This window comes from Apiospora hydei, assembly GCF_038363865.1.
Source record: "Apiospora hydei strain CBS 114990 chromosome Unknown utg000005l_segment0_segment0, whole genome shotgun sequence".
Lineage (NCBI taxonomy): Eukaryota > Fungi > Ascomycota > Sordariomycetes > Amphisphaeriales > Apiosporaceae > Apiospora > Apiospora hydei.
In genome coordinates, this window is record NW_027117364.1 from 2,690,203 (window position 1) to 2,716,800 (window position 26,598).

A 26,598-nucleotide genomic window follows, 5' to 3' on the forward strand; every position below is an offset into this window, starting at 1 on the left:
TATTTCAAAGCCAAGGTCTACATGGTTTCGCAGAATTATCTTTTCTTATGGTCTCGTGATTCCTCTCGCAACTGTCGTAGTAGAACAGCGTGACCAAGAAGCCGCCAAACCAACTCTTTAAACGCCCTATGATGCTCGGCGTGTTTACCGTTCCAACATCGTACGTCCTTATTATCGCAACATCAATGTCTTCTATGTCTGTCTTCTTTCCGCCAAACACCAAACACAAGACATACTATTTACATCTAGATGTGGTCGACTAGCGCTTTCTCCCAGTAACGAGAAACTGCCCCGTGAGGACTTCGACTTTCCAGCCATCGGCCAAGAGTGCCTTACACACGTTGGTCCGAAGTCGGGATTTTCCGTCGCTATTATGTCTTCCTATGCCAGTGACCACGGTAAATCCGTCCCGGGCCTTTCGGGCTCTATCTTCACCTAGGCGCTCCCACCATTTTCGTACAAACTGAAGGGCAAGGCTTACGCCGTCTTGTACAGTGAGGCCATGCAGGTCGATCTTATCCGCCGTGCTGTTCTGTTCGACAAGGTAGCCTGCTTCAATGCTGGCCGCGTTGCGTTGAGCGCTCGCTTGTTCTCGGGCTCGTTCCGAGTAATAACCAGCGGCCAATCTGAACAATGGATCGCTCCGGCCCTTCTTGAAAGCCGCAGCTGCAGAGTTGTATGAATGGTCACGCATTTGAGCCAAATTTTGCGAGCTTGCCGTAGCCGACTTCAGGTTGGCCGGGAAACTTCCACTCAGAGGGGTTGTCTGGCCACTAGAACTAACGGGCTTTTTCCTCAAGTCGATCACACCGTTACTCGAAATGAGCTCGCCATCGGCTGGCGAGGACGCAACAGAGTAAGAAATATCGTACTTGAGATACTCGGGTTTCTCGAAATAGCCGGCTAGGATGTCGATGATATCCTCGGCGTAAATCCGTGTCGGCGTGAGCTCTATGATGGCGGGAAAATATTCTGCGGGTATCCATGAATACTTCTGCTTAAGCTGCTCTCCAAACGCAGACAACTGCGGCCCAAAGACGGGCTGAATACCGAGAGCAAGATAGTTATCGACGATCTGAATGACAGAAGCACCCGTAGATTCGCCACAATGACGATAAATGGCTTCGATATCGGATTCGGGCTGAGTAAAGCGCTCAGACAAGTATGCGATATTCTGGGTGTGGTGCAGTCGAGTGTCCAAACTGGCCACTTCCAGATCTGCCCCCTCAGCCGAAGAAGTTGGGGAGCTGGGGCTCGAGCTTTTGGTTCCTGGAGCTCGAACGCCTGCCTTCTTTTTTCTTGCCCTTCCGTTTCCGTTGGGGGACAGTCTCATCTGGAGTGTAGAAACCATCGACCCCCTTAATACGTTGGCCAGTCTGCTCCAGCCACTCAATGTTCAGTAAATGGTCGATAGCGAGGCTGGCATCTCCTTTGTTTTTCTTCAGAGCCAACCGGACGTCCACGGGCTTGAGCGAGGTGAACATGGATAGAAGCTGTTCCTCTTTTTCGGCGTCCTTCAACCCATCGAAAACGCCGACACGAAAGGTCTCCGATGCATCGAGGGTAGAGGCCTTGGAGGAGGAAGCCGAAAAGAGACTGTGAGCCTGCGAGCTCTCCGTGGTAGTAGTGAGCCCGTCACTGCTTTTGACGTCGCTTCCGACAACAGCGGCCGCCGTTTCATCTGCGTCATCCAGGTTGAGCTTGTTGATGTCAACAATCTCATCGGCACCGATGCCACTGGGGTTGAAGCCGGTGGCCTCCTCTGCCTCGACATCGCGGGAGATGCTGAGGAGGATGTCCCGAGCTAGTTGGAACTGCTCTGGGTCGTTGAGATGGAAATCACTACATATTGACAAAATAGTGGACTCATCAAGAAGCGAGCATAATTCGTCCTGTGTTTGACTTGGCTTAGTAAAGCGGACGGACGAGAGGCAGGAGAGAACCCATGAGTCGGCAAACGTACGACCAACCTGCTAGTTGGATCCTCCATATCTTTAGGTTGTACAGGGTCTCAGTCTTGACAGCCAGCGCCGGCGGAATGGTCGTGACAGGAATGTCTCAGCTAGGATGGGGGTTTGTTGACTTTTTACATAAACGCAAGGATCTGGAGTGAGGGAGGCGGGCGGAATCATTGTCGAGCAAAGGATGCAGCGTAATCGAACAGTTTGTGAAATAAGGAGCGAAATCGACCGACTTGTCAACTGATTTGCACAAGGACGGAAGAAAGTGATGCATGGAAATAATGTGGTGGTAATGCCCAAGTCAATCGTCAATTGAATGCTGGTGGCCCCCACCTTTTGCTCCTTGGTCTTCAATCCGCGGATTTGGAAATTGAAATGATGCGTCAGGCCAGCATCCCCCGTGCCCTTTCAGCAAAGTCAGGTGGGGGAGGCTAGGTAAGTACTCTAGGTCGGTTCAATGTTGGTAGGCCAGCTGGAGAAGCCTAGGTAGGTTAATAGCTTAAGGCGCCAAAGGCACTATCTATACTTACCATTTGATACTCGGTGCATCTCAGCGCATACCTACTAGTCCATTTGCTTAGGGAAGATACAGCAAGACACAACATCACCATGCGCGGGGCGCATTCCTAATTGTAATATCCCGTCAATATACTCGTCATTCATATCATATAGCTACTCCACTAGATTGCAACCCTGTTATGTAGAACATTAGACATTCCGACGTGCAAACCACCAAACGTGCCCCGAAAGAACAGAGAGAGAGAGAGCAGAGTCTTAAACCCTACATAAAAGATGTAGATATATAGTAGGTAAGTCCCAGCCCCGTTGGTATCCTTCCAATGAAAAGAAAACGGGCATTTCAAATTCTGAGCACCTGGCTAACCCATAAACTTCAGTTCATACATACTCCGTCTTTTCCACTAGTAATCGCAACTGTCAACCATTAACCCCGTGACGCCTGCCAACAACAACCCAGTTGACACGAAACCAGATCTCCATGAAAATGCGTGGTATCATTTTATTTCCCATTTGAATAACTCAATCCATCCTGACGTTGAAGAAAACGCGAATCAACTATCAGTTGCCGGGGCATTGAGATTCGTCACCGCCGAGATGTTTCTTCATGACTGCCTTGAAGTCAGTCTCGTCGACAACTGCTCCGGTACCGCCGCATTTAGCCTTCTTCTGGAGATCCGAGCAGAGACCGTCAAGGTCAATGTCGCCAGACTGCACCTTCGGGCAGTTTTGTAGTTGTTCCCTGTTCTGCGTTAGCTCGAGATCTTTCATGGTATGGTGCGTTCGCAGTGATGCTACTAACCAGATGTTGGTGCAGGTCAGAAGTTTGCCATTTTCAGTCGTAACGATGGTATCCTCTTCTTCCTTCCTGGCATCAATCTCGGCACAGATGTTCTTCTTCGGAACATTGGGGCTCGGCGCCATGTTGTAGGGAGTAATGAAGTCCGCATCGAACGCATCATTGAAGAAGCTGTCATCAAAGGTGGTGTTGGCCAGGATGTTGTCCTGGGGCTCGCGGTAGTCCCCAAACAGCTGAGGGTCGAATTGGCCGCCGTTCTGATTGGCCAACCAGTCAAAGTTGCTGAAATCAAACGACCCAAAGCCGCCCATATCTGTAACCTATGTCAGTACTCTAGCTTTGGCAAATCTTGTCTGGGAAACTCACGATTGCCATTATCAACGGTGAGCCCAGATTGTTCCTCTCCGATGGTGGTCAGTGTGTCCACAGGCTTGAAGCCAAGAGGCGACTGGGTGAATGGCTCAGGGGAGGTGCCGCATGACGAACTGGGCCCACCATTCGAGTGCGATGACGAGGGGGAGGTCGATGTAGTGCCGCCAATACTGAAGTTGCCCGAGTCCAAACTTGACCTGGACGCATTGCCGCCAACCTCGTAGGGTGACTGGTTTGGCATACCAGTGTACTTGGACGTTGCGTCTTTGGGCTGACTTGTCGAGTTCTCGCGGCTCTTGGTCGAGGACGGAGTGGCTTGGTCCTGTCGAGAAGGAGAGGACTGTCCAGCGTAGCCATTCGCTGTAGTTGGCGAGGAGGCCGAGGTTGTCCTCTTTGGTGCTTTGCTACCAGTGGTAGGACTAGTCACTTCCGAGGGTCCAGGAAGCAGACCAAACTTAGGAAATTCGAATTGGAAATTGACATCGTTCATGGTGTTCACGAGGCCTGCCCCGAAAACCCCTTGCTGGTAACTCTTAGGGGACGGTCCACTGGAAAGGCGAGGAGTAGGAGCCGCGGCCAGCCTCTTCTTATACTCGTTCAGCTCCATGGTCATCTTCTCCACTTGGGCACGAAGCTGGGAGTTCTCGTTGTTCGTAGTTGCGGAGGCTTCCTCAAGTTCTTTTACTTTGGTCTCGAGATCCTTCAGATGCTGCTCCTTGCGTTCACGGAAGGCACGCTGAGCGGCACGGTTTTGCGCTTTCCTTTTCTGATTTCTTTGTTAGACTAGGGGCTGCTATGGAAAGAGAGAGAGCTTTTGAGTTGTATTGCGGGCTACTCACTGAACTCGGTTCGTTGGTAAGCGGCTTGCGGCCAGGCTTCTTGGGAACTTTGCCCTCGCTTTCACGTCTCTTATTCCCATTCTCTTCTCTATCACCTTCATCTTCGTCCGGGTAGCTTCTCTTCTCTGCATTATCATTCTCAGGGCTTGTGGCCTTGGAGCTATCATTGGAATCACCGGGGGACATATTGGGTAAGTCTCCAATCATCTGCCCAGCAGCGCCGTTGGCGAAGTCAAAGTCGAAGCCGCTGTCCGGGCCAGAGCCAAAGTCGTAGTCGTAATCCTGGTATGGGCTTTCCTGCACACTATCGACCTTGGACGGACCGTTCTGCTTCAAGGCAGAAGGCGACACCGACAAAGCATCCGTCGGGGGCGAGCCATTGGCCGGTTGGTTCGACGTAAGCGCACGATACAACAGACTCTGCTGCTGCGGGGTGAGAATGAAGTTGTGAGGCAAGCCCTGGGTGCTTGTTGTGGAGGCCATTGCGATGATGGGCGTCCGGCCGGAAGGCTTCTCAGATGAACTCAATACAGCAAAGATATGGTTATATCAAATGATGGGTAACCTGGAGACCCGTTGTCGGATGATACAAACAAACAGGCAATGTGGTATGGCGGTGGCAGTCCGTGTTGCTAGTGTGGGATGTTGGCAGCGCAGCGGATTGCCAAGTCTGACAGGCGGGCGAGATAGAAACAACTCCTCCGCAGCCTGTACAATCGGTTCCAAGAAGCCAATGCTTGTAGGCAGTTCAGTACTATGACGAGAGGTCTCGACGTCGTAGAGGTTACGTAGTTGTAGGAGGCACGGTGGGATGTGGAAAGTCGCCTCCAAGGGTCCGCAACGAAAGGTGGTGGTAGTTAGTGGAGGGAGAAAGTCGGAAGTGGGTATGTAAGACGATGAATGGTGAGCCTTTCTGCCTGATTCTCCGGCAACAACTGGATATCGAATCAGTCAAGGCGCCTTTTTGTTCGCCTCTCACTGCTGCCACGCCCCTGCTTGGTTTAGAGGGGGTGCCAATCTGGACAGGTGGTAAGAGGCCTTTGACAGAGAACAATCAACGGCAACAATATGGAGGGAATCGGATCAAATTGCAACACGTTATGGAATGGACAGGGACTGGAATCTAACGTGAGAGTTGATCCAGTGACGGAAGAAATTGAGAGAGGGGGCCAGAAGGCGAGGCCCGTTTCTGATTTCTAAGCGACTTGCATTGAAAAGAGTCACCGTGACAGTAGGAGGCTGGTGCGGCCCATACAAGCTGCTTGTACCTACTAAATGGGAGACGGCGCAAGCTCCTAGTGCCTGTCTGCAGCCTGCAGAACCTGGCTCTCACCACGCACCTCACTAACCAAACCCCTGTTGCCTGTCCCCCGTCCTGCTTCCTTTTGCCCTGCCTGCCTGCCTGCCTGCCTGCCCCCAAGAAGCGGTCGGTCGCCGGTGCAACAAACTGTCCCATCGGAATCTTCGGCGCAATGCTGCTCGGGGATATCGGCTATTGGCCGCTTGCCCTTGCGATAAGATAGGTAAATTAGATTTGATCTCCCTTTTTCTAGTTCCACCCCCACTCCGACTAGTTCCATCAATAGGACTTGCTTTGGAACCCCTCAGCCCCTCATTCGAACTTGGGAATCAAAACCCGACGACGCCTTTTGAATTGCATGCAGTAGATCATACATCCTGCAGCATGTCAGAACGAGGTTGCCAGTGGTGCATACGGTATGCCTTGGATAATCTCAATCTAGACCAGGTCTAATCCACGAATCGCCACTATCTTTGTACGTGTCGTATCGGTACACGGAGCCTGTAAGACATATAACCGGCTGACAGGTGATCTGTACTTAAGGTTCCTCGTTGCCACCCACAGCCGCACGACTGTAGGTAATCTGTAGAGTATCTGAAATGAAAAAGATCGGGAGAGTCAAGGAGATACCACTTACAATAATAGTATATTCAGAGACTGTGGTTTATTCGGACTTTTTATCTATACCGAATGGTGACATGCGATTGATCACCAGGCCACGGGCTGACAGGCGACCTGCCACCCCTGAGGCTTTGACCACTGTGGAGTGTGGAGCAGACAGACGACTGCCCAAAGTCGAGTCCTCCTTAAACCGCCCACCGTCTCCCGTCTGGCCGATTACCTCCCTATGCTGCACGCCTCACCTGGAATCGGCGTATTTGACTCTTGAGTCTATTCGAGTGACCGACAAATTGACAATGGCAGCCTACTAATTTTGGCGGCATCCATTGAGGCAGGTGGTATCCGTATCGGTTTTGGGATCAGCGCTTACTGTCTCTGCTCGAATGATCGGCATGATAACTCCGTGTAGCCTCTTTCAAACAAGCCGGGACTCGGAATTATTGGCAAACCCCGAAGGACGAGAGGTTCCTGTCGAGTAAGCAGTCAGCCAGAAACCTTGTCAAGGCCTATCGTCGTCACCTTCCAGCTAAATGCAAAGCTGAATCTGGCGAGGCAAAGGATAGTCTGGTGCAGTTATTAATTTAGACCCCCTTCCAATAATCTGTACTATTACTATTATGTATGAACACATAAGTATGACGTAGACTCCATGAGACTTGCAAAACTTTTTGCAATTACAGGCTGAGGCGTGTGACGTTTACGCGATCTATGCATGGTATCTCCAACCAAAGTATACCAGTGGTAGGCTTCAGTTCACGACAGACAGAGTTCACGGCAGACATAACCTTATGAAGCACTCCATCCAGATTTGAAGAATCCCGACAGAATCACAACCGAATACAAACGACATATAGGGCGTCGTCTATTGTCGAGTTGCAACATACATCCTATTTCATTTTTGCATCACAACTATACAGTGGTAGATATCTGGCGCCGCTCAGAGAAAGGCTACATCTGCAAACCTCATCATGCTCTACCTACCTACTGTACATCCTCACTTGATCTAATCGAACCAGGTAGTCAGCGCACAGCTTGGCCCATGCAGACACTCATGCATCAAAAATGCCGTAACCAATAAGACCCAAGATTTATTGTGGAAGTGGCTGTTGAGCAGTAATGGAAATCAGATGAATTCTCGATGATTGAATGCTCCCATCTGCCCGAGGTGCCAGCAGGCCAGGCTGCCAGGTGCTTTCTTTACCCACCTGCACAAGCAGCTGCGCTTCCCCGCAATTGGCATGGCGGGAAGTCTTAGCGACATGGCACAAGAGCCAAAGGGGACCATGCAAAAGCGACAACAAGTGGAACCCTCCAACAGTTCGACCCCCCCTTGAGAAACCCCCTATCAGTGATTCCTTCTCGTTCGATTGCATCGGCCGCGTGACAGCTTAATCCGACCGCGACACACTGCTCGTTATCCGCCAACGCCCATTTTATATCTCGAGAGCCTCGAAAAACGCCTTGTCGCTAGTCTCGATGGATCTGCAATACGATCACATCGCCGAGGAGGCCCTGCGGGACAATGCCCAGCCGTCGGCGTCGTCCTCGCCCGATGATAAGAAGCCGGAGCAGCAGCAGCAGCAGCAGCCCCAGCAGCCCCAGCACACCCTGAACGAAGATTTACAGGAGGCCTACAAAGCCATCTCCACGAGCGCGTGGGGCTCCAGACTCGGAGGCTTCTTTGGAAATGTGGTCAAGCAGGTCCGTCATTACACCAAGTTCCCTGTCGGGGACTGAGAGCTCGTTGCTGATAGGCCCCTTTGTTGCAACTTATCTAGGTCGAGCCCGTCTACAGGGAAGCATCGCAAGAACTAACCTCGCTCGGCGTTGATGCCGCCCGCGGTGCCTCCGATCTCCGAACCTCTCTCATTGCTCGCACGCGGTCGCTGTCCCTCGTCACGGGCCAACCCGCCGAGGCCGAATCGTCGACGGCGAACAAAGACGCCAAGGACAAGGAGGCCGATGCGACACCTACCGGCACGAGGGACATGAGCTCCGAGCAGGCCATCAAGGAGAACGAATCCCTCATCGCGAGGCTGAAGGCTGAAGGCGCCAAGAGGCTTAAGGATATCCAGCAGGCCGAGGACGCTGCTGATGAAGCCCTGCTCAAGTTCGGCGCCAACCTACGCGACTTCCTCAAGGAGGCTGTTAGTATCACGCCCGCCCCCGCCGATGGACAGGGAAGCAACACGGTGCTCTTCGAGAGCAAGGACGCTTCTGGCAAGCGGGTCATCCACACCTCGAGATACGATGCGCAGTTGCACGTCATTCACACCACTGCCGATAGTTTTACAAAGGATCCTACAAGTACGGAGTTCGCTCCCTGGGGCCAGGGCTTCGATGCCGAGAAGAAGACAGAAGATATCAGCAGCGACCTCGCCAAGTACCCCGAACTGCGAGCTACTATGGAGAAGCTGGTACCGGATCAAGTGCCCTACGCGGACTTCTGGAAGAGATACTATTTCCTTAGGCACAGTATTGAAACGGCCGAGGCACGCCGCCGCGACCTGCTAAAGGGTACGTATTTACACATGTTCGTCAATATGGATTATTCTAACACTGAAACTAGCTGCTTCCGCGGAGGAGGAGGTGGGCTGGGACGAAGACTCGGAGGAGGAAGGCTCGGAAGAAGAGGAATCGTCGGAGGAGGAAGACTCGGATGATGAGACCACCGCCCCCAGCAAGTCTACCGCTACCGACAAGCCCGTGAGACCAGCCTCGACCGAATCATCTACGACTATTCACCCGCCAGCCGCGAAAGTGGCGAACAAGGACCTCCTTAAGCCATCCGAACCCCGCAAATCGAACGATGAGAAGTCGCAGGCAGATAGTGATACCAGTTATGATGTTGTTGGTGCGACTTCGGGCAATCCTAGTCAGGCCCCCAACAGCCCCAAGGAACCGCGCAAGGGCGATGATAGTGATGATAGCGACGACGACGATGATAGCGACGAAGAGGATTGGGAGTAGAGCTCCTAGACTGGAAGCACTCGCAGCTCGGTATTCTGGCTTATGACCTTATTTTGACACGATTCTATGGCGTCGGGAGTGACATCAGGTGCGGTTGGCGGGATTGAAGTGGGATCGTGGCGCGATAGCTGTCTTGTATATCCTTCACACAGCACCTGCACGTAATCATGGCCGAGAACAAGTTCTTATATGCAGCCTACCATCGTAATTGAGGATTTTGTTTTGCTTCTAGAAGTTCATCGCTTCTTCGAGACCTTGGTGAATCCGTCCTCGTCGATCTCGGGTTGTGGCTTTTCTTTAGGTGCTGTCGGGACCAATGCTGGGGCTTCGTCCATGTTGGTATCCTCCCCGTCATCTTCAGAGTCGTCTTCCTCCGAGTCGGTCTCCTGGTCCTGCTCGGGTCCTTGCTGCATGGCGACCTTCTGGCCCTTCTTGCTCACCCATCGCTGTCGCAATTGCTCGACTTCATCGATTGTCGCGTGCTGGCTCTTGATGCAAGCGGCGCGCAGGCCCACAATCTGCTGGGCGACCTCATAGCTCGAGTCGTCGTCCACGACGACGGTGAACTCATCCTCCATGACCTGCAGCAGGCGGCCCTCGACGTCTTCGAGGTCGGGCTCCTCGAGGTCGGCGGGCTTCTTCTTCTTGTCGCCGTTGGCCGTCTCGAACGCGGCCAGCTTGACGAAGTCGGGGAACAGCTCAATCATGGCGCCCGCGAACCAGGCGCGCACATCCTCGGGGTCGTCGCCGGCGTTCTCGCTCCATTTGTTCTGGACGGCCAGGGTCAGGGCGGGCCAGAGGTTGAGGGAGAGGGCGACGGCTTGCTCGAAGTTCTCCTGCCGTGTTTCTGGTGAGAAGGAAATCATGAGGACCTTGTCAGCAAGATACGTTTCGCAGTCACCACAACTTGGTCGAGAAGAAAAGACGTAGAAAATTACTACTCACCAGGCGTTGCCGGCGTGGACTGAGTCGAGGCCATGTTTGCGATTGCTGGGATTGGTACTCTCTGGATGCGCTGTGATGGAGGGGCTCTGGATCATCGCGGGGCAATAACGAGTTGAGCGTTGCGATTCTCAAATTTTGTGTTTCCTGCCGCCAGTCACCGCTAGCGAGGTACCGAAAACCACATGTTCGGAGTGGGAAGCCGGTGGGGCTGTGGGCGGCAGCAATCCGCAGAGTCCGCAGTAATCTCCAGCACTAAGATTCGCCAAGGCAGGCTCCGTCTGGCATCGCATTTAAGAGACTGCCCCTTTCAGATGGCACGTCTCTAAAATTACAGGCCGGTGGAGTGGCTCGGCCGTGATGTGATGTCTTGCTCGTAGGATCGTCATATATACCTTGTGTAGGTTCTCTCTGCTGTCAAATCATTCATTGCCTGGGTCTTGCAGGAGAAATCACAAGACATCCTGCCATTCATTCAGTATGCAGTAGCAGTACCCAAGGTCTCCATTTCCGCTATCGCAGATCCGATCTGCGCATACTCGTGGTAGGGGCCTCCTATAGGCAGAGTAATCTATAAGCGACCAAATCATTTAAGCGAACGGGCAACTATCGATGGCTGGTGCTACCTGACTAGTACGCAGGCAGCTTCCTCTGGTTCCCCCGACATTGCACCTAATATTTAAAATGACATCACCTGTTAGACCCCGACTCTGCGCTGGTTCCATTCCAGCAGAAACTCCCAGAGTCCGGGCGTCCTCTCGCATGGTCCATGGTCCATGGTCGCATCGAGGACCTGGACCTAGACCTTTGATTTTGCCTAGGCCAAGTGGTCCATCTTTCGTTGCTCCTTGTTTCGTATGATTTGCGCAACAGGTCCTCTTTTCTCCTGACATGTCGCGACTCTCTCTTTAACCTTTGGGCCCTCCAAGAGCTTCCGTACCTTCTTTTCCTTTGTTGTCCTACTTACCCTAAGTAATAACCGGCGCATTGCTACCTCGAGTCGCCGTCCCGCCCAATCAACAAACATGCCTCTCACCACTGCGACGGTGGGCATGGCCGTGACGCCGACGGTCCTCTCGACCTTCTTGTCTCATGTACGTTGTCTTCGCTGGTTTACCCGCATATCTGGCCCAATTTTATCGCATATGTCTGGTACCAGCTCTCTGCAGTGACGGTACAAGATGCGCAAAAGCCAAGAGATATCGGGAATGGCTAGTCCGTCATACCTGGCCCCCATAAGACGAACACTTATTGGGCGATCTCTGCTGTAACTTGTATCTGCCGATACATAAAGTACCTATCGAGACATTCTGGCTGACTTGTGTTACTTGTGCTTGCAGTACCTGAATCGGAAACCCCTGAAGCAGCGACCGACTGCCCACCTGTCCTATGACGAGGGTCTACATCTTGTACGATCATTTTTGGCATATGCATCGCAACATACCGTTGAGGAGCTCCAAGCCTTTACGGCGCAATGGGTTCCACACCCTCAGTGGGTCAAGGTCGACGAGGTCGAGATTCCTAAAGATAAAATTGAAGAAGCTGCTGTTGCTGTCACCAATCAACTAGGCCCCGATGGCATCAAGCAAGTTGGCGGAGAGAAATGGTGGCAATGGCGCAAAATGGAAAGCCCTCTTTCTGCCGAATGGATCGAGATGAAGTCGGACTACAACGAGCGCAAGAAGAACGAGGATCCCGGCAAAAGAGTCATGCTCTACGTCCACGGCGGTGCTTACTTCTTTGGCTCTGTAGACGAGCACCGCTACCAGATGCAACGCCATGCCAGGAAACTGAAGGCGCGAGTGTTTGCGCCAAAGTATCGCTTGTCACCACAATACCCCTTCCCATGTGGCCTCCATGACTGCTTGGCGGCGTATATGTACTTGCTCACAGTTCAAGATCCCAGCACGATCATCCTCGCTGGTGATTCCGCAGGTGGTGGCATGGTTATGAGCATGCTTGTCACACTGCGCGACCGCGGCCTTCCCCTCCCAGCAGGCGCTGTTCTCATTAGCCCCTGGGTTGATTTAACACACTCTTTTCCGAGTGTCGCCATGGAGTCCCCTTTCGATTATATTCCTCAAAACGGGTTTCATCACAAGCCATCCAAGGCTTGGCCGCCTCTGAACCCTGAAGAGCATGCCCTTCTTAAGGAACAAGTTGCAAAGCAAGCCAAATCGGGCAATAAGAAGAAAAACTCGGCTTCAGCTGAGACCAACGGCGTTGCTGAGGACGTTGGTCATCTTGACGGTCTTAGGACGCAAGCGAACGGGGAAGCAGTTGGAGGTTCTGCTCTACCAGACGATATCGACCCGCCGCCGCCAGCTTATCTTTCCATTGAGATTGACGGAAAGATTATCGAACTGAAGGAACAAATCCAGGTATGCTTCCATTCTCTTCTGCCCTCATATTCCAACCGGTTTTCTGACCAGTCTTAGATGTACACCACCAACAATATGCTGTCGCACCCCCTTGTGAGCCCAATTATGCAGCCCACGCTTGGCGGCCTACCTCCGTTACTCATCATGGTGGGAGGTGGCGAGGTCCTTCGTGACGAGCAAATATACCTCGCTCACAAGTGCGCTAACCCCGAGAAATATGCTCCTCGTGATGAACTCATGCATACCGCTGCAAGAGAGCAGCTGGCGCGCTTCAAGCCGACAGATGTACAACTCCAAGTTTGGGATGACTTGTGTCACGTTGCGCCTACGCTAAGTTTTACGCGGCCTGCAAAGTACATGTACCGGTCTGTCTCTCAGTTCGGTGCCTGGGCTCTCGCCAGAGCCCAACAGACGGAGATTGACATCCTGGACGATGATGACATCTCGGTGATCACCAACTCTGGTTCCGACAGTGATGGTGATAAGGTTCCCACCAAGACAGAGATCGAGTCGGGCGAAACGTCCAATGGTCCAGCTGTTGGAAAAGCTGGTGACGAGTTACCGCCCTTCAAACATCACATGATCCGGCAGAGGGTGAGCCGTCACGGCGGGATCAGACCACTCGAACCTGAAGAGGACTTACCCGCTTGCAAAGTAAGCATCAACGATGTTGGTATCATCAAGGAAGGACCAGTGCGTAAATGGCTCGAGACCCGTAGTCAGTGGGACAACCGCTTCTCGTCGGCCAAAGCCAAGATCCACAAAGCCCGGCTTAAGGAGTTGATTGCTGGCTACGAGACCTTCGAGGGCGAACTACCGCCACCCAGCGCTCTTGCCGGTCGTAGGAAGATGGGCGATAAGTATGCCGGGCTTAAGAGACGCAAGAGTATGGGTCTTGCTTTGTGGTCTCTGTGGGGCTCCAAGCATGACGAGATGACCAAGAACCGGGAGCAAGTGGCAGATAAGTCACCAGATGTCAAGGTCGCCACCAAGGATGAGGGCGGCGGTGCTCGTTCCCATTCGGAGTTGAAAGATCAAGAAGAGGTGACCGCTATGAGGAAGAAACTTGCATCCAGCCGGAGTCCATCGAGGCGCCGAATGGTGAGCTACAACAGCCAGGACACGACCGAAGGCCAGGAAGCCGCAACCGCTCTCGACTCTTTGATGGCAAAGCGCACTGCTGGGCAACAGACTGGAGAAGGCGAGAATGCTTCTCAAAACAGACTTCTTACCCCTGACTACACACCTTCTCCTGCGACTGGCGCCACAGGCAAACGGCCGATGGTAGAAGGCATCGCGGTACCTTTCAGTATCCACAAGGAAGCGGAAACCGCGAGCATGATCACCCTTACATCCAATGCGGATGGCCAATTATCTCGGGTTGCTAGCCCGCGGCCAATGAGTCTTGAGGTGGCGTCTACCACAAGTGTCGCAGCTATCAAAAGCGTTGCGAGTGAAGAGGCTCCGTCTCAACCGTCGAAGTCGGAGTACGAGCTTCCCCGGTCGCTTAGCCCGAAAGTAGCTGCTGTCGATGACATGGAAGATGGCGAGCCCGTTACTGCCGGGACTCCCCGTGCAACCAGTCCGGCCGCCAACCCGGTTAATTACAGCGCTGAACCCACGCCTCTTACGGAGAAGGCCGAAAACGGCTTGGGATCAGCGGCGCCGATCATGACCGGCGGTGCCGCCACACCGCAACAACAGGACCGGCCACCACTTGAGACGTTTGTCACTGCCCAGGAAGATCTGCCCAAAGCCCAATAGTATAGGTGGTGGTAGTGAGTCCGTAGTACATGGCAAGGAGGCTGCAGCCGTGGAGAGACGGGATAAGGGGGCCCCTAATGTAATAACAGAAAAGGAACAGGAGGAAATGGGAAGGAAAGGAGTAAACGTGTCGATACCCAATTCGGTGTAAGATTTCCACCTAAAATTGTACTGCGTATATCAACCTAGTAATAGCTGTCGTTCGAAATATAGTTACTTTGTCAACCACATCAAGATTAAGGGTTCGTGCTTGACTATGGCCACAGGAATGTTAAGATTCGTTAGTTTCCACTGTTGCAAGACCGTAGAAGTATACGACTTTGAGAAGTGTGTTTTTACAAGTTGATATACATATAATTCACATGGATACAAGAGTCGTGAATTCCCCTGTACTTCTTCTCCGTAGGTCAGTCGGGCCCTCACTCCACGCCCCTTTTCACGATAGGAACTCTATGCGTGTTTCCAAATGGGGGCATTGGCTCTCGAGGCCCCCGTTCCGACCCATGACCGTCTTTGCTTCTGGCAAAAGAGCTATGATAGCACTGAGGTCAAATCCCTTGACAGTTCCTCCACTGCCTTCTCTTCATTGGCGTGCCACGGTTCGTCGCTTTCACTTGCTCGGCTTTTCTTTAGCCGTAGTAATACTTTCCCAGTTTAGTCCAGACCGTTCTCCTCCTTCCACCGCTCAAGGTACATTTCAGGACTCTTGGGACCCTTTGCAAAGCCGCTGTACTCGCCGCGGGTGGGCTCCACCTTGCGAGTGACGAAGGGGCTCAACTGTTGCGCAAACTCGAATTAGCATCTCTCTGTTTACGTTCGGCTGATGCCTCTCTATATGCTTTCTTGTCGTCTTCGGCCGCAATGCGCCGCGTCAGTACGCAGCTCAAGCGAGTGCATTTCCCCTCCTCTCCCCTACCCGGACTGCCTTCCCCTCGTGCCCTTGTATAATCCTTACCTTGAACAAATCGAGGAAAGGAGGCACCACATACGTCCGCACCTTCTTCCAATCGATCACGTAGCCTCCGAACTTGGTATGACGACCCATGGAGCCCGTGCCCGTACCCTTGTAGAAGCCTTTGTTGATGTCCTTGGTGGTCAGCGGCAGCTTACGGAAACTCCGCGCCACCTGGAAGACCTGTCTGGGTTTGCTGCCGCGCGGCATCTTGTCGGAAGTGTGTTGGGGGCGGACTGCCGGTTGCAGGAGATGGAGGTGGTTGCGGTGTTGTGTCGATAGCGCATTCAGCGGGCGCGGGCGGGATTTGGCGGCGGCGACGACGACGAAGAATTGAATTGACGACTGACAGGGGGTCGGCCGCTCGAATCTTTGATGGCTAATCGATAGTGGTTTATAGTGGAGTTACAGGGATTGGAGGGGTCCGTTACAGTGGGAAAGCTACCTAGATACAGGCTCCCACCCCACCCACAGCCGGCAGAAAAAAGTTGGGCGACCGCCTAAAAGTTCCTGGCCTGGGTACACTCAATGTAGTACAACAGTTTGTTTGACACTCGACTGGCAATTACGACGACTACGAGCAGCAACCTCGACGTCAATTAGCCCGCGCTCTGCTGTCTGTCGAATTGTTTCTGGCTCTTCCGGATTGTTAAGTGGAAATATCTACTTAGCACACTATGGGAGGTCGCGAAGCCCATGGCCGGCCTTTGATGGCCGCCGGGCCTGCCAAGGGCGCTGGCAACAAGAGACCCAGGTCCAAGGCCAAGTCGAAAACCACGGCTATGAACGCATTCGCTATCGCATCCGACCACCATGCCGAAAAGACCAAGCGGACTCCCCGGAACAGGGGACTCGACGTCGACTTTGGGCCTGGCAAGGTTGTAGACAACGACGACGAAGACGACGAGGATGATGATGACGAAGACGAGAGGCCGCGCAAGGTACGCCGGGCTACCCGGGACGAAGACGGCCAGGCAATCGAGTACGGTAGCGACAGCAGCGGCAACGAGTGGAGAGTCGGCGTCACCGGTAATGAGGACGACGACTCCGAGATCGAGTCGGACGAGGCGTTTGGCGAAAGCGACGAAGAGCGATTCGACGGTTACGCATTCGGCGGAAGCAAGGCAAAGACCGGCAAGAAGCAGCAGGAGGAGGAAGAGGACAGCGACGATGAGTCTCTGGGCTCGGACGCAATCGATCTTGCGCAAGCCCTGGACATGTCTATGTCCGACGACGACGGTCCCGAGGGCGAGGCGGCAGACGAGGATTCTGACGAGGATTCCGGCTCTGATGAAAGCGACGCTGACCAGGGTTCGTCCGAGGATGAGGATGACAGCGACATCGATGCGACGGGCGTCAAAGACTTCGTTTCGAAATTCGGTGGAGCTGCGCAAGACAGCGAAGACGAGGAACCCGTGGCAGCTCAAACCAAGTCCAAGATCGACCTGAAGGATCTCGGCCTCTTTGGCATCAAAGACCCCCAATTGAAACAGTCCGTCAAGCTTATGACCAAAGAGAAGAAGTCGAGCAAGCCACAGAAACTGGATGTGCCCCTAGCCCGGAGAGCTCAAGGTCGCCTAGACCGCGCAGTTGCCTATGAGCAGACCAACAAGACGCTCGATCGCTGGACCGAAACTGTGAAACAAAACCGGCGTGCAGACCATCTCATGTTTCCTCTGGCTCAGAATGAGACTGGCCTGGCCAAGCTCGACAATGTATACATCCAGCCGATAAACCAGAAGGCGGCCACCAACGAGTTAGAGCAGACTATCTTGGGCATCATGGAACAGAGTGGTCTGGGCCCGAGCGAACAGAAGGGTCAGCTGGCAGAGGACGATGAAGAACAAAAAGCTCTCTCAAGACAAAACATCATCGAACGCCGCAAAGAACGTGAACTCAAGTCCCGAGAAGACAAGAGGGCCAAGCGACTGAAGAAGATCAAGTCGAAAACATTCCACCGAATTCACAGGAAGCAACGCGAAAAGGACGACATGAAGGAACACGAGGTCAGGGTTGCCGCTGGAGAGATTGACTCCGAAGAAGAGCGGGAAGCCCAAGAGCGACAACGTGCTACGGAAAGAATGGGTGCTCGGCATAGAGAGAGCAAGTGGGCCAAAATGGCCAACAAAAACGGCCGTGCCGCTTGGGACGAGGATGTACGAACGGGTATCGCCGATATGGCGCGGCGGAACGAGGAGCTGCGTCGTCGTGTTGATGGCCGACCTGAAAAGGGAAGCGATGACGACGATGACTCGGACTACTCAGCAGACTCGGAGGAGGGTGACGACAGGAAGCGCATCCTGCGGGAGCTCGAAGCTGCCGAAAATGCCAACGACGGACCTGGGTCTAAACTCCTGAACCTGCCCTTCATGAAGAAGAGCGAAGCGGCGAAGAAAAAGGCGAACGATGAGTTAACTAAACAAATACTCAAGCAGCTCCGGGATGAAGATGGCTCCGACCATGACTCTGACGATTCTGAAGCTGAAGGTGTCGTTGGCAGAAAGACGTTTGGTGGTCCCGTCACAGATGCTGACGGTAATAACATTACCGCCCTGAAGAAGAGAAAGGAGAAGAAGCCAAGGCAAGAGGAAGTCGCCGAAGCGCTCGGCAAGATTCTTGCTGAAAAGAACGACGCAGAGGCGCATGTAGCAACTTCGGCAACTCGAGAACAGGTCATCAAACCCACCCAAGGAGCGTGGTCTGCTGCCCCAGTCGAGAAAGTCTCGAAGAAGCAAAAGAAGTACAAAGCGAATTCGGGCGCCAATGTGCTGGATCTCGACTCCAGTGCTGTGGTTCGTGCTCCTGAACCCGACACCAAGTCTCGGCCAAAGCCTACAGCGACTAAGCAGCGAGGAACCATGGCCGATGATGACGATGCGTCTGACGACGGTGAAAACCACATGCCCATCCGCTTCACCGAGCAAGAGCTTCTCGATAAGGCCTTCGGTGGCCTCGATGTGGTCGCGGACTTCGAAGAAGAGAAGCGCGAGCTCCAGGATGAACAAGACGAGAAGACCATCGACAAGACCATGCCGGGCTGGGGCAGTTGGGTAGGCGAGGGCGTCTCGAAGCGGGAGCAGAAGCGCCACCAGGGACGGTTCTTGGAGAAGCAGGCTGGTGTGAAGAAGACAGACCGCAAGGATAATAAGCTCAAGAACGTCATCGTCAACGAGAAGCGTATGAAAAAGGTAAATACTTCTTCCTCTCCATCCTGTCGGGGATTTCGTCAGAAGGCAATAGTAGTACTAACCGCAAGCAACAGAATGACAAATATCTCGCTTCTCACCTGCCGCACACCTACGAGAACCAGACGCAGTACGAGCGGTCTCTCCGCCTGCCTCTGGGTCCGGACTGGGTCACCAAGCAGACGTTCCAGGCAGCGACAAAGCCCAGGGTCATGCTCAAGCAGGGTGTCATCGCGCCTATGTCTCGGCCGGAGCACTAGGTGTAAGATTAAACGTTGCCTCGTAAGAAGGAAATGCATCAGCGCAAATAGACCAGCTAAAATAGAATATGCATTCCTAGGCTACTTGGATGAATTGAGTAGTCCTCGCTGTCAGCCAGGAAGTCTGAACGAATGTCACCTTCTCTTCATAGTGACTCAACATGAAAACGTCCGCTTTTCCAAATTTTGAAAATATCAACACTGGAAAATCGGGGCTGCATATGACGATCTTACAGACTATGTTTACGCCTTGGTGCACCAGGTAGGGGCCGCTTGATGTTTACCCATCGAGCACTCCATCTTCCTGAGCTGCCACTCTACAAGGGTTCCCCCACAGTCCATACTCCCCAACGTCACCACGAAGACACATTTATTCGCCTCGGCGAGGATCCAAGGTGGCTGCTGCTGCTGCTTTGGCGGAGAGGGCTGCGCCCCGGCTAACGTCCACTTGCTGAAGTACGGCCAGTCCGAGCCCAGCGGCCGTGGGATAATGGTAGGACAAGGGTGGTTGCTATCATGGAGCGTGGACTCATGACCTTCATTTTGGACTAAAACTATGATAGGGGGCGGGGAGAATATCTCAGCCGGGCACCTTTGCTCAGGGGTGAGCAGAATCTTGTGGGACACCATGGCTTTCATTGGCAGCACACATCTCCTCCCGAATGGCAGAAAGTCAACTTGGGTCAATCTCAGGTGTCTCATCTTCTTTGAGTGATGGTGAGCTGTAATTTTATGGAAGCAAGCGCGTGGTAGATGCTAGAGCGTCAGGCTACTTCGTTTGAGTGACGAGTTGGTAGGACTCATGCACGCCGAAAGGAAATTCCAACGTCAGGAGACTGAGTCCCCCTTTGTGGAAGTAATGATTGCTCGAGGGGCTCATGGTGCATGGCAGTTCGGCATTCGTATTATTTGTTTGGAATAAAGAGGATATTTCATGGCATCTGTAGCAAAGTTGATACTCCCATACGGGGGTTTCATTGCCCTTCTTTGTTATGGGCTTGCTGTGGGCTGGTAGACTGTTAGTCGGTCCATCGAGGCCACTAGGTTTTCTTTGTCTTCCTCCTAGTCACCTACACGGATTCGTTGCACAGGAGGGGTCATGCTTCTAAAAGCGAGAGTACTCCTCCCTTTCCTTTTGATTCTTCTTTTTGGCCGTCTTCCCGGCTACATCATGTCCACTTCATGTCCAGGTCTCCATTAAGTTTAGCCAGTTCGTCCATCAATAACATCAGTTCCTTTTTGCCCTGGTCACGATTCAGGGTGAATTCTTTTTCTAGCATAAAGTCCGCTATCAAAGCATCTTCCGTGCAAGTCTCCCCGACATTGGATTCCATCACCACGTCTGGAATCGACTTGCACCCCAGAAACTGAGCTGGCGGATCCTGGGGAATGCCTTGCAATGTGGTGTGAGATAGGCGTAGATGCTGCTTGAAGTCCCAAAGCATGCGTACGCTGGCGAATTCGCCCGCCTTCATGCGCTCAAATGTCAAGAAATACAAGCTCTCCATGCGTAGACCATGGGGAAACGGGTCATGCACGAGGAGCTCCTCATGGTGGCCCATTTCGTCATACGTATGCCTCCAATCCCCGAGGTGCAGCAGAGGTGGCTGCTGCACCAGCATCCGCTTCCAGCTGGCATTGTTGTGCAGAACGACATCTAAGTTCCGGGCGAACGGGCTGGCCTGAAAGTCCCTGTAATAGTGGTGGTCTCTCCCATTGGGCACTCGTTTGTCCGAGGAGTCGTACTCGAACCATACGGTGAAGACCTCGGCCAACAGGGGGTTCCGTAGCGGGTTGGTGGGAAGCACCGTATTGTCTGGCTCGAAGAACAATGCCTTTTGGAGGCTGGGAGAGTCCCCGATGAGGTGATGCCATCTTCGACAGATTCTCTGCGCAGTGGTCAAGAGAGTACGCATGTCGATGCACAGAAGAATGGCTTCGAGAAGCTCCGTCGGGGCCACAACCTTCTCACATGGAAGCATCGTGGTCGATGGTCGATGGCAATTGGAAAGTGATAGCTATTTGATTGGGTTTCCTGCACAAAAAATGATGAAGACAGTAGAACAGTGGGTGCTCCAGATGGGAATACGAGGATGCGGATGAGGAGAAATCAGATAATTCGTTGATCGCTTCTTATGTAATTCAGCATGTTATGGAAGTCACCGAATAGCTACGTGGAGGAGAGGAGTTCCAGAAAAGGTACTGGTCGATGAACGGCCATATTAATAAGCGCCTCGGTTATATCGAGGATCAATGGATTGGCCGAATGTACATACACTCGCCAAAAATCTGCATGTGCAACCTGGCTGTCGCAACTCTCGACGTCCACTGACATAATAAAAGAAGTCGGTTGCGGGTGTAATAGCGCACTGGCCAGGCACTGACGATCGCTAGCTAGGTACTGTAAATGGACCCTTGATGCTTGCAAGCTTGCTGCTGTTGCTGCTGCTAAGTACTTATGTTCCAATGCTTGGGGGTGGTCCCGCGATAAGGACCTTTTGAGAAAGCTTATCGCGACTTTCCGAAGCTACATGTACATAGCCACCTGTAAACCGCATTCCCGGCGACGACCACCACGTCATTACGTCGTCCCTCCAAAGCCCCCCATTGTCCATTGGCTTTCTCCCACCACTCCTAATTCCGTTTCTTCTCGACTGCGCAACCAACGAACTTGCCGCCCCCCTTGCCAGGTCTGTCGGCAATGTCCACGAAACGCCCGCGCGCCACCTTCGAAGCCGACCTCCAGAACCAGCAGTCGCCCTACGTCCACTTCGGCACCCCGCTGCCGCCGCTCGACCGCGACGCCCGCGATGACGGCTCCTACGTCCCAGTCTGGAAGCAGGAGGTGAGGGACGAACGCGGCCGCAAGCGCCTGCACGGCGCCTTCACCGGCGGCTTCAGCGCCGGCTACTTCAACACCGTCGGCTCCAAGGAGGGATGGACCCCGAGCGCCTTTGTCTCGTCGCGCACGAACCGCTACAACAAGGATAACAAAGATGGCGCCGCCTCAGATGGAGCAGCAGCAGCAGCAGCGAAACCGCAGCAGCAGCGCCCCGAGGACTTCATGGACGAGGAGGACCTGGCCGACCAGGCCGAGGCGCAAAAGCTGCAGACGGCCGCTGGTTTCGCGGGGCTCGGGTCGACAGAACAGGACAGTGCCATGCGCCGCGGCGGAGGGTTCGCCGATTTGTTTCGCTCCTCCGGCGAGACTATGGGCATCAAACTCCTAAAGAGGATGGGTTGGAAAGAAGGCCAAGGCATAGGACCCAAGATCCGCCGGAAGGCGAGACTGGATGTGGGCGCCAATGGGAACGGTGCTGCCAGAGTCGACGATGGCGCCACGGAAACCTACCTCTTCGCGCCCGAGAACGTTCGAATGATTGCCTTCGTCAAGAAGCTCGATCGCAAAGGCTTGGGATACGCAGGAGAAGCTAAACTAGCCCCCATGGCTACGGCCGGCACGAGGAAAGGTCCGAGCGCAGGAAGCTCTGACGAGGAAGACGAAGATGGTCCCCTGATACGGCCGAGGATAGGCAAGAAGAAGGCAAAGCCTAGTCGAGGTGGCATAGGGATAGGGATCCTCAACGACACGGGGTCGGATGACGAAGACCCCTACGAAATCGGCCCTCGAATATCCTACAACCGGGTAATAGGGAGTGATAAGAAGAAAAAGAAGAAGGCGACGACGGCAGTGAATCCTAAACTGCGTTCAGCGCCCGTCCTGATAACGCGGAAAGATGCGCTTTCAAAAGCAGGCAAGAATCTACGGAAATGCCACGACGGGCGGTTACCCCTAGCCGGTTTCAGCTTCGGAACCGACACGGACACCCTCACATCCATGGTTAACTCCGACGTCAAATACCCACCACCCAAGATCCCAGAAGGCTGGATATCTGCGAAAAAGCCCAAGGGTAGCGACGCGGCCAACAATGGTGCTGCATACCTTTCCACAGCCGATGCCGCCAAGGCCTCCAAGCTCGATCCGCAAGCCCGCGCCGCTCTCCTCGGCGAGGCCCAGCTCCCCGGCAAATCCGTCTTCGACTTCCTGTCGGCCGACGCGCGGCAACGGCTCGCCGCCGCCTCGGGCAAGACCAACCTGCCGCCCGCGCTGGGCGAGATCCCCGCAGGCTACGCGATGACGCCCGAGGAGAAGCAGCGCGAGCTCGCCTCGCAGGTCCCCGCGCTCGAAAAGGACACGGCCATCGCGGCCCTCACCCGCAGCGCCGCCGGCGGCACTGGCGGCGGCAACACGCCCTACGCCGATGACGACGCCAAGCGCGGCCGGTACCGCGCCTACCTCGAGCACGCCGCGGGCTACAGCAAGGCCGCCGTGCTGCCGGCCAAGCCGCCGGGGCAGAGGCCCGAAGACTACCTCCGCGAGCTGCGCGAGTTCCACAGCGTCGCGCGTATCTTCCGGCCCATGTCGGGCATGATGGCGTCGCGATTCACTACCTCCTCCTCTTCATCCTCGTCGTCAAAATTCACCACCGGGTCGTCGTTGGAAACCAGTGGAGCCACAGATCTCCTGTCCAAACCCGCCAAGGCCAAAGCGCCCGCGGACCCGGCCGAGGAAGCCGCCAGTCTCGGCATGTTCGGGACCATGACGCGGTCGACCGCGGATTTCTACCCGACGCGACTCCTGTGCAAGAGATTCAACGTCCGGCCGCCGGCCCATGTCCAGCCGGATGGCGGGAACGGCGAGCCCAAAGCCGAACAGCCGCAGCAGTCGGCGTTTGAGACGGCCATGTACGGTTCTAGCGGTGTTGGCGGTAGCAGTGCTGGCAGTAGGATGCCTTCATCTATGGATCCTACTGCACCCTCATCCTACCCCATACCGACAAGCGCGGCGGCGGCAGCGGGGACAGGGGCAGGCACAGCCATGACGCTCGACGAGTTACTCAAGCAGGCACAGCAGCCACAGCAACAAGGGAGAGCCTTCGCGAGACGTCCAGATGACGACGGCGGCGAGACCCGAAGGAACAAAGGTCGACGCCAGTGTAAACGAAGCGCTCGAGGGCAAGCGCGCACAGGACGAGGTGCTCAAGGCCATCTTTGGCGACGATAGCGACGAAGACGAGGATGATTAAGTAATTGGAATTTAGACAGAGAGTGTGTGTGCGAGAGGGTTGGCAGGCATTTACAAACAATATACCCATACGTTACTTTTCAACCCCGATAGCAGGCAGATCCATTGTCTTTTCCTCTTCCTCATCACGCAGACGATATAGGTGATAAGACAGGTAGATCTACGTCGGCCCGGATTTGCATACACACAAACCAATGCTTTATTCTGTATGACTTCACTACGGTCTTACGCACAACTGGCCAGTAAATCACATCGCTCGCATTTCTGAGGAAAGGCATGGCTACGTTATTGTTCGCAGAATGCAATGCTTTTTTCGCGTATTGTGCATATACAATAATGCCCAGTCCCCTTAACCCGTCTCTCTAGTAGAAGAAGTCAGAAAGCAAAAGGGGCCAACTCCTATCTACACCCCCTCCAAGGCGCCATCCAATCAACCGTCGCAATGCCTAAATAGAAGTTGATGCGAAGAAAAAAAGACTTGCTGTAACACCTCCAAAAACATGACAACAACTGCCCCCTCCCATTGCAAAATCACGTCTAAGACCCCTCCCGCCAGCATCCCCCGTAGCCCGTAGCCCGCATTTTCCTTTTCATATGACACAAGAAAGTCGGTGGCTTGAAAGCTCGTAGACACATCTCCCTTTTCCCGCTCTTTTATTCCGCTCCCCGCTCCCGCTCCCCGTATCTCTTTCCCGCTTCAGATCTTTTCCCGAAATCAGAACAAGAAACGCCATTTTTCCATGCGAATAGGGGTGATTCACCGTTGAGCCGTCCCCGGCCGGAAGCCCAAAGTCCCCCTTGCCACCTCGATACAATACAAAGTATACATTCGTGCCCGTCGCGCCTAGTATAAGGGGTATCCCTCCGCTCCACGAAACAACCAGAATCCAAGACCATTAAACGCCGTACAGTGCAGAACGCGAGTATATGATGTTTGTAGGAAGGGTATAGAGGCTCTCTCTCTGATGCAGATCCCAAAGAAAACTCCGTCGAATCCGTGCACAAGGCAATATGACACGGTGTGTACCAAGGAAAATCAGACACTTGCCATGCCGTGGTAGTCATCAGGTGATTGGCAGTTGACAACCAGGCGCCGATCCGGAGATCTGACGCCAATGGCAAAGAGCAAAGGGCCAATCACAAGCCGGGATGGGCGCCTGCATTATCAACGACGTTATCCGAGAGATTGATAAGCAGCTGGGCCAGGCAACGCTTGGTTGCGGCGTCATCGCGCAAGACAGAGGAGAAGGTGGCATCACGTAGTGGCTCTGGCAGACACTGGCGGAGGGCCTCACGGGCTCGGGCGTTATCGCTGAGTCGCAAGAAGCAACGCACCACGTGCTTCAAGAGGCGTGCAGTCTGCTGTTCAACGAGCTGGGCAACCATATTACTAAGAACAGTGCCGACAGCGTAGAACCGCTCGTACGTAGCGCAAATGTAGTTGAGGCCGTTGTCATCGAGTAGGATCTTCTGCACAATGAAGATGGCCACTGTCTTGCTCAGCTCGGATCCCGTCTCCATGATGCGGAGGCATAACGGGATGATCTCGGTGGTCAAGAGGAAGTTGATGACCTCGGTGGAGTCATTCTTGACCAAAGCGCCGATGACACCGAGGGAGGTGAGGCGCAAGTATTCGAAGGGGCGCGATTTGGACGTCGTGTTCAGGAACGGGTAAAGGTAAAGCGGAATATGAGCTTCAAACTAGTCAGCATCGTTTTCTTGTACGGGAGGAGCGCAAAGAGCTGTTACCTTTCAGGAACAAGGTTCGGGTGTCATTGTGCGACGCAACACACTGTAAGAGGGCCAAAGCGTTGCAGACGCGGTTGGAAGCGGCGGCGGTAAGCTGTGATGGATTGAGGAGGGTGTAGACGGAAATGATCTCCTGCGTGAGCGAGGTCATGACGCCAAAGGAGTGCCACAGTATCAGCGCCAGCTCGGGAACCTGCTCGCGCTTCTTGCTGAGCTCGAGAAGGGCAGCCTCGCGTGTGCTCTCGTTCAGGAGGTCGGCGACATAGTTGAGGGTTCGGCGGTTGTCCTCGGAGACGTTGTCCATGCCGTTATCCTGAACATGAACAGCCGAGTTCTGACCGGCGGCGGCGACGTTGAGGTGCGCGCCGGCCATGCGACCATAGTGACCCTGCTGGGCAGCGGCAGCGGCGGCTGCAGCTTGCTGTTGGGCCTGGTGCTGCTGCTGCTGTTGCTGCTGGTGGCCTTGCTGCTGGTGCATCCATGACTGCTCAGCATGAGGGTTGTATTGATGGTGGGCGTACATGCTGGGATTCGGTAGCATGGTAGTCGTGCGGCGAGACGTTGTTGAATGATGCGAGCGTGTTGTCGAACAGCGCGGCGAGTCGAGGGGTCGGTTTGGGACAGACTTGGTTGGGATTCTAAGCAAAACGTGACAATAGTCAGTCGGTGGATACTCCACAGCCGCGGTAAGTTTAGCATTTACGGGAATGCATAAGGCCCAACTCAGCCTGCCTCAGGAACGATGGAAGGGTTTCAAATGCACATACATACCAAGGAGTCCAGGCCAGGCCAGTTTTGTTCGCTCGTCGAGATAGCCTTGGGGTACGTGGATGCAGGGAAGTGGGAGTCGGGCGGCCAACAGAGAAGGCTGCGAGGTGAGGCCTTGCTTTGAGACCGGGAT

The 26,598-nt window shown here is 54.0% G+C and overlaps 10 protein-coding genes across 10 annotated transcripts; 4 read left to right on the plus strand and 6 right to left on the minus strand.

Annotated features, from left to right (window-relative positions):
* Positions 1 to 259: 259 nt before the first annotated feature.
* Positions 260 to 1,990, minus strand: PG997_006292 (uncharacterized protein; the record flags this gene model as incomplete). Its single annotated transcript, XM_066810607.1, has 3 exons — positions 260 to 1,174; positions 1,326 to 1,842; positions 1,971 to 1,990. The coding sequence occupies 3 exons, from the start codon at positions 1,988 to 1,990 to the stop codon at positions 260 to 262; spliced, it is 1,452 nt and encodes a 483-aa protein (XP_066669530.1).
* Positions 1,991 to 3,038: 1,048 nt separating this feature from the next.
* Positions 3,039 to 4,970, minus strand: PG997_006293 (uncharacterized protein; the record flags this gene model as incomplete). The annotated part of the gene is made up of 4 exons (XM_066810608.1): positions 3,039 to 3,219; positions 3,280 to 3,589; positions 3,643 to 4,414; positions 4,488 to 4,970. The coding sequence occupies 4 exons, from the start codon at positions 4,968 to 4,970 to the stop codon at positions 3,039 to 3,041; spliced, it is 1,746 nt and encodes a 581-aa protein (XP_066669531.1).
* A 2,914-nt stretch (positions 4,971 to 7,884) lies between these two features.
* PG997_006294 (BSD domain protein) lies at positions 7,885 to 9,378 on the plus strand (the record flags this gene model as incomplete). Its single annotated transcript, XM_066810609.1, has 3 exons — positions 7,885 to 8,109; positions 8,187 to 8,925; positions 8,978 to 9,378. The coding sequence occupies 3 exons, from the start codon at positions 7,885 to 7,887 to the stop codon at positions 9,376 to 9,378; spliced, it is 1,365 nt and encodes a 454-aa protein (XP_066669532.1).
* A 236-nt stretch (positions 9,379 to 9,614) lies between these two features.
* Positions 9,615 to 10,244, minus strand: PG997_006295 (Pre-rRNA-processing protein TSR2-domain-containing protein; the record flags this gene model as incomplete). The annotated part of the gene is made up of 1 exon (XM_066810610.1): positions 9,615 to 10,244. One exon carries the CDS (start codon positions 10,242 to 10,244, stop codon positions 9,615 to 9,617), a length of 630 nt encoding a protein of 209 aa, XP_066669533.1.
* A 1,101-nt stretch (positions 10,245 to 11,345) lies between these two features.
* PG997_006296 (lipase/esterase) lies at positions 11,346 to 14,465 on the plus strand (the record flags this gene model as incomplete). The annotated part of the gene is made up of 3 exons (XM_066810611.1): positions 11,346 to 11,414; positions 11,661 to 12,701; positions 12,759 to 14,465. The coding sequence occupies 3 exons, from the start codon at positions 11,346 to 11,348 to the stop codon at positions 14,463 to 14,465; spliced, it is 2,817 nt and encodes a 938-aa protein (XP_066669534.1).
* Positions 14,466 to 15,119: 654 nt separating this feature from the next.
* On the minus strand, positions 15,120 to 15,627 carry PG997_006297 (mitochondrial 54S ribosomal protein mL41; the record flags this gene model as incomplete). The annotated part of the gene is made up of 2 exons (XM_066810612.1): positions 15,120 to 15,242; positions 15,421 to 15,627. The coding sequence occupies 2 exons, from the start codon at positions 15,625 to 15,627 to the stop codon at positions 15,120 to 15,122; spliced, it is 330 nt and encodes a 109-aa protein (XP_066669535.1).
* A 467-nt stretch (positions 15,628 to 16,094) lies between these two features.
* PG997_006298 (Utp14 protein-domain-containing protein) lies at positions 16,095 to 18,862 on the plus strand (the record flags this gene model as incomplete). The annotated part of the gene is made up of 2 exons (XM_066810613.1): positions 16,095 to 18,605; positions 18,680 to 18,862. 2 exons carry the CDS (start codon positions 16,095 to 16,097, stop codon positions 18,860 to 18,862), a joined length of 2,694 nt encoding a protein of 897 aa, XP_066669536.1.
* A 1,169-nt stretch (positions 18,863 to 20,031) lies between these two features.
* Positions 20,032 to 20,844, minus strand: PG997_006299 (uncharacterized protein; the record flags this gene model as incomplete). The annotated part of the gene is made up of 1 exon (XM_066810614.1): positions 20,032 to 20,844. The coding sequence occupies one exon, from the start codon at positions 20,842 to 20,844 to the stop codon at positions 20,032 to 20,034; it is 813 nt and encodes a 270-aa protein (XP_066669537.1).
* Positions 20,845 to 21,563: 719 nt separating this feature from the next.
* On the plus strand, positions 21,564 to 23,949 carry PG997_006300 (uncharacterized protein; the record flags this gene model as incomplete). The annotated part of the gene is given in 2 exon segments (XM_066810615.1): positions 21,564 to 23,755; positions 23,769 to 23,949. 2 exon segments carry the CDS (start codon positions 21,564 to 21,566, stop codon positions 23,947 to 23,949), a joined length of 2,373 nt encoding a protein of 790 aa, XP_066669538.1.
* A 1,136-nt stretch (positions 23,950 to 25,085) lies between these two features.
* On the minus strand, positions 25,086 to 26,238 carry PG997_006301 (cell differentiation protein rcd1 protein; the record flags this gene model as incomplete). The annotated part of the gene is made up of 2 exons (XM_066810616.1): positions 25,086 to 25,642; positions 25,698 to 26,238. 2 exons carry the CDS (start codon positions 26,236 to 26,238, stop codon positions 25,086 to 25,088), a joined length of 1,098 nt encoding a protein of 365 aa, XP_066669539.1.
* Between the last annotated feature and the right edge of the window lie 360 nt (positions 26,239 to 26,598).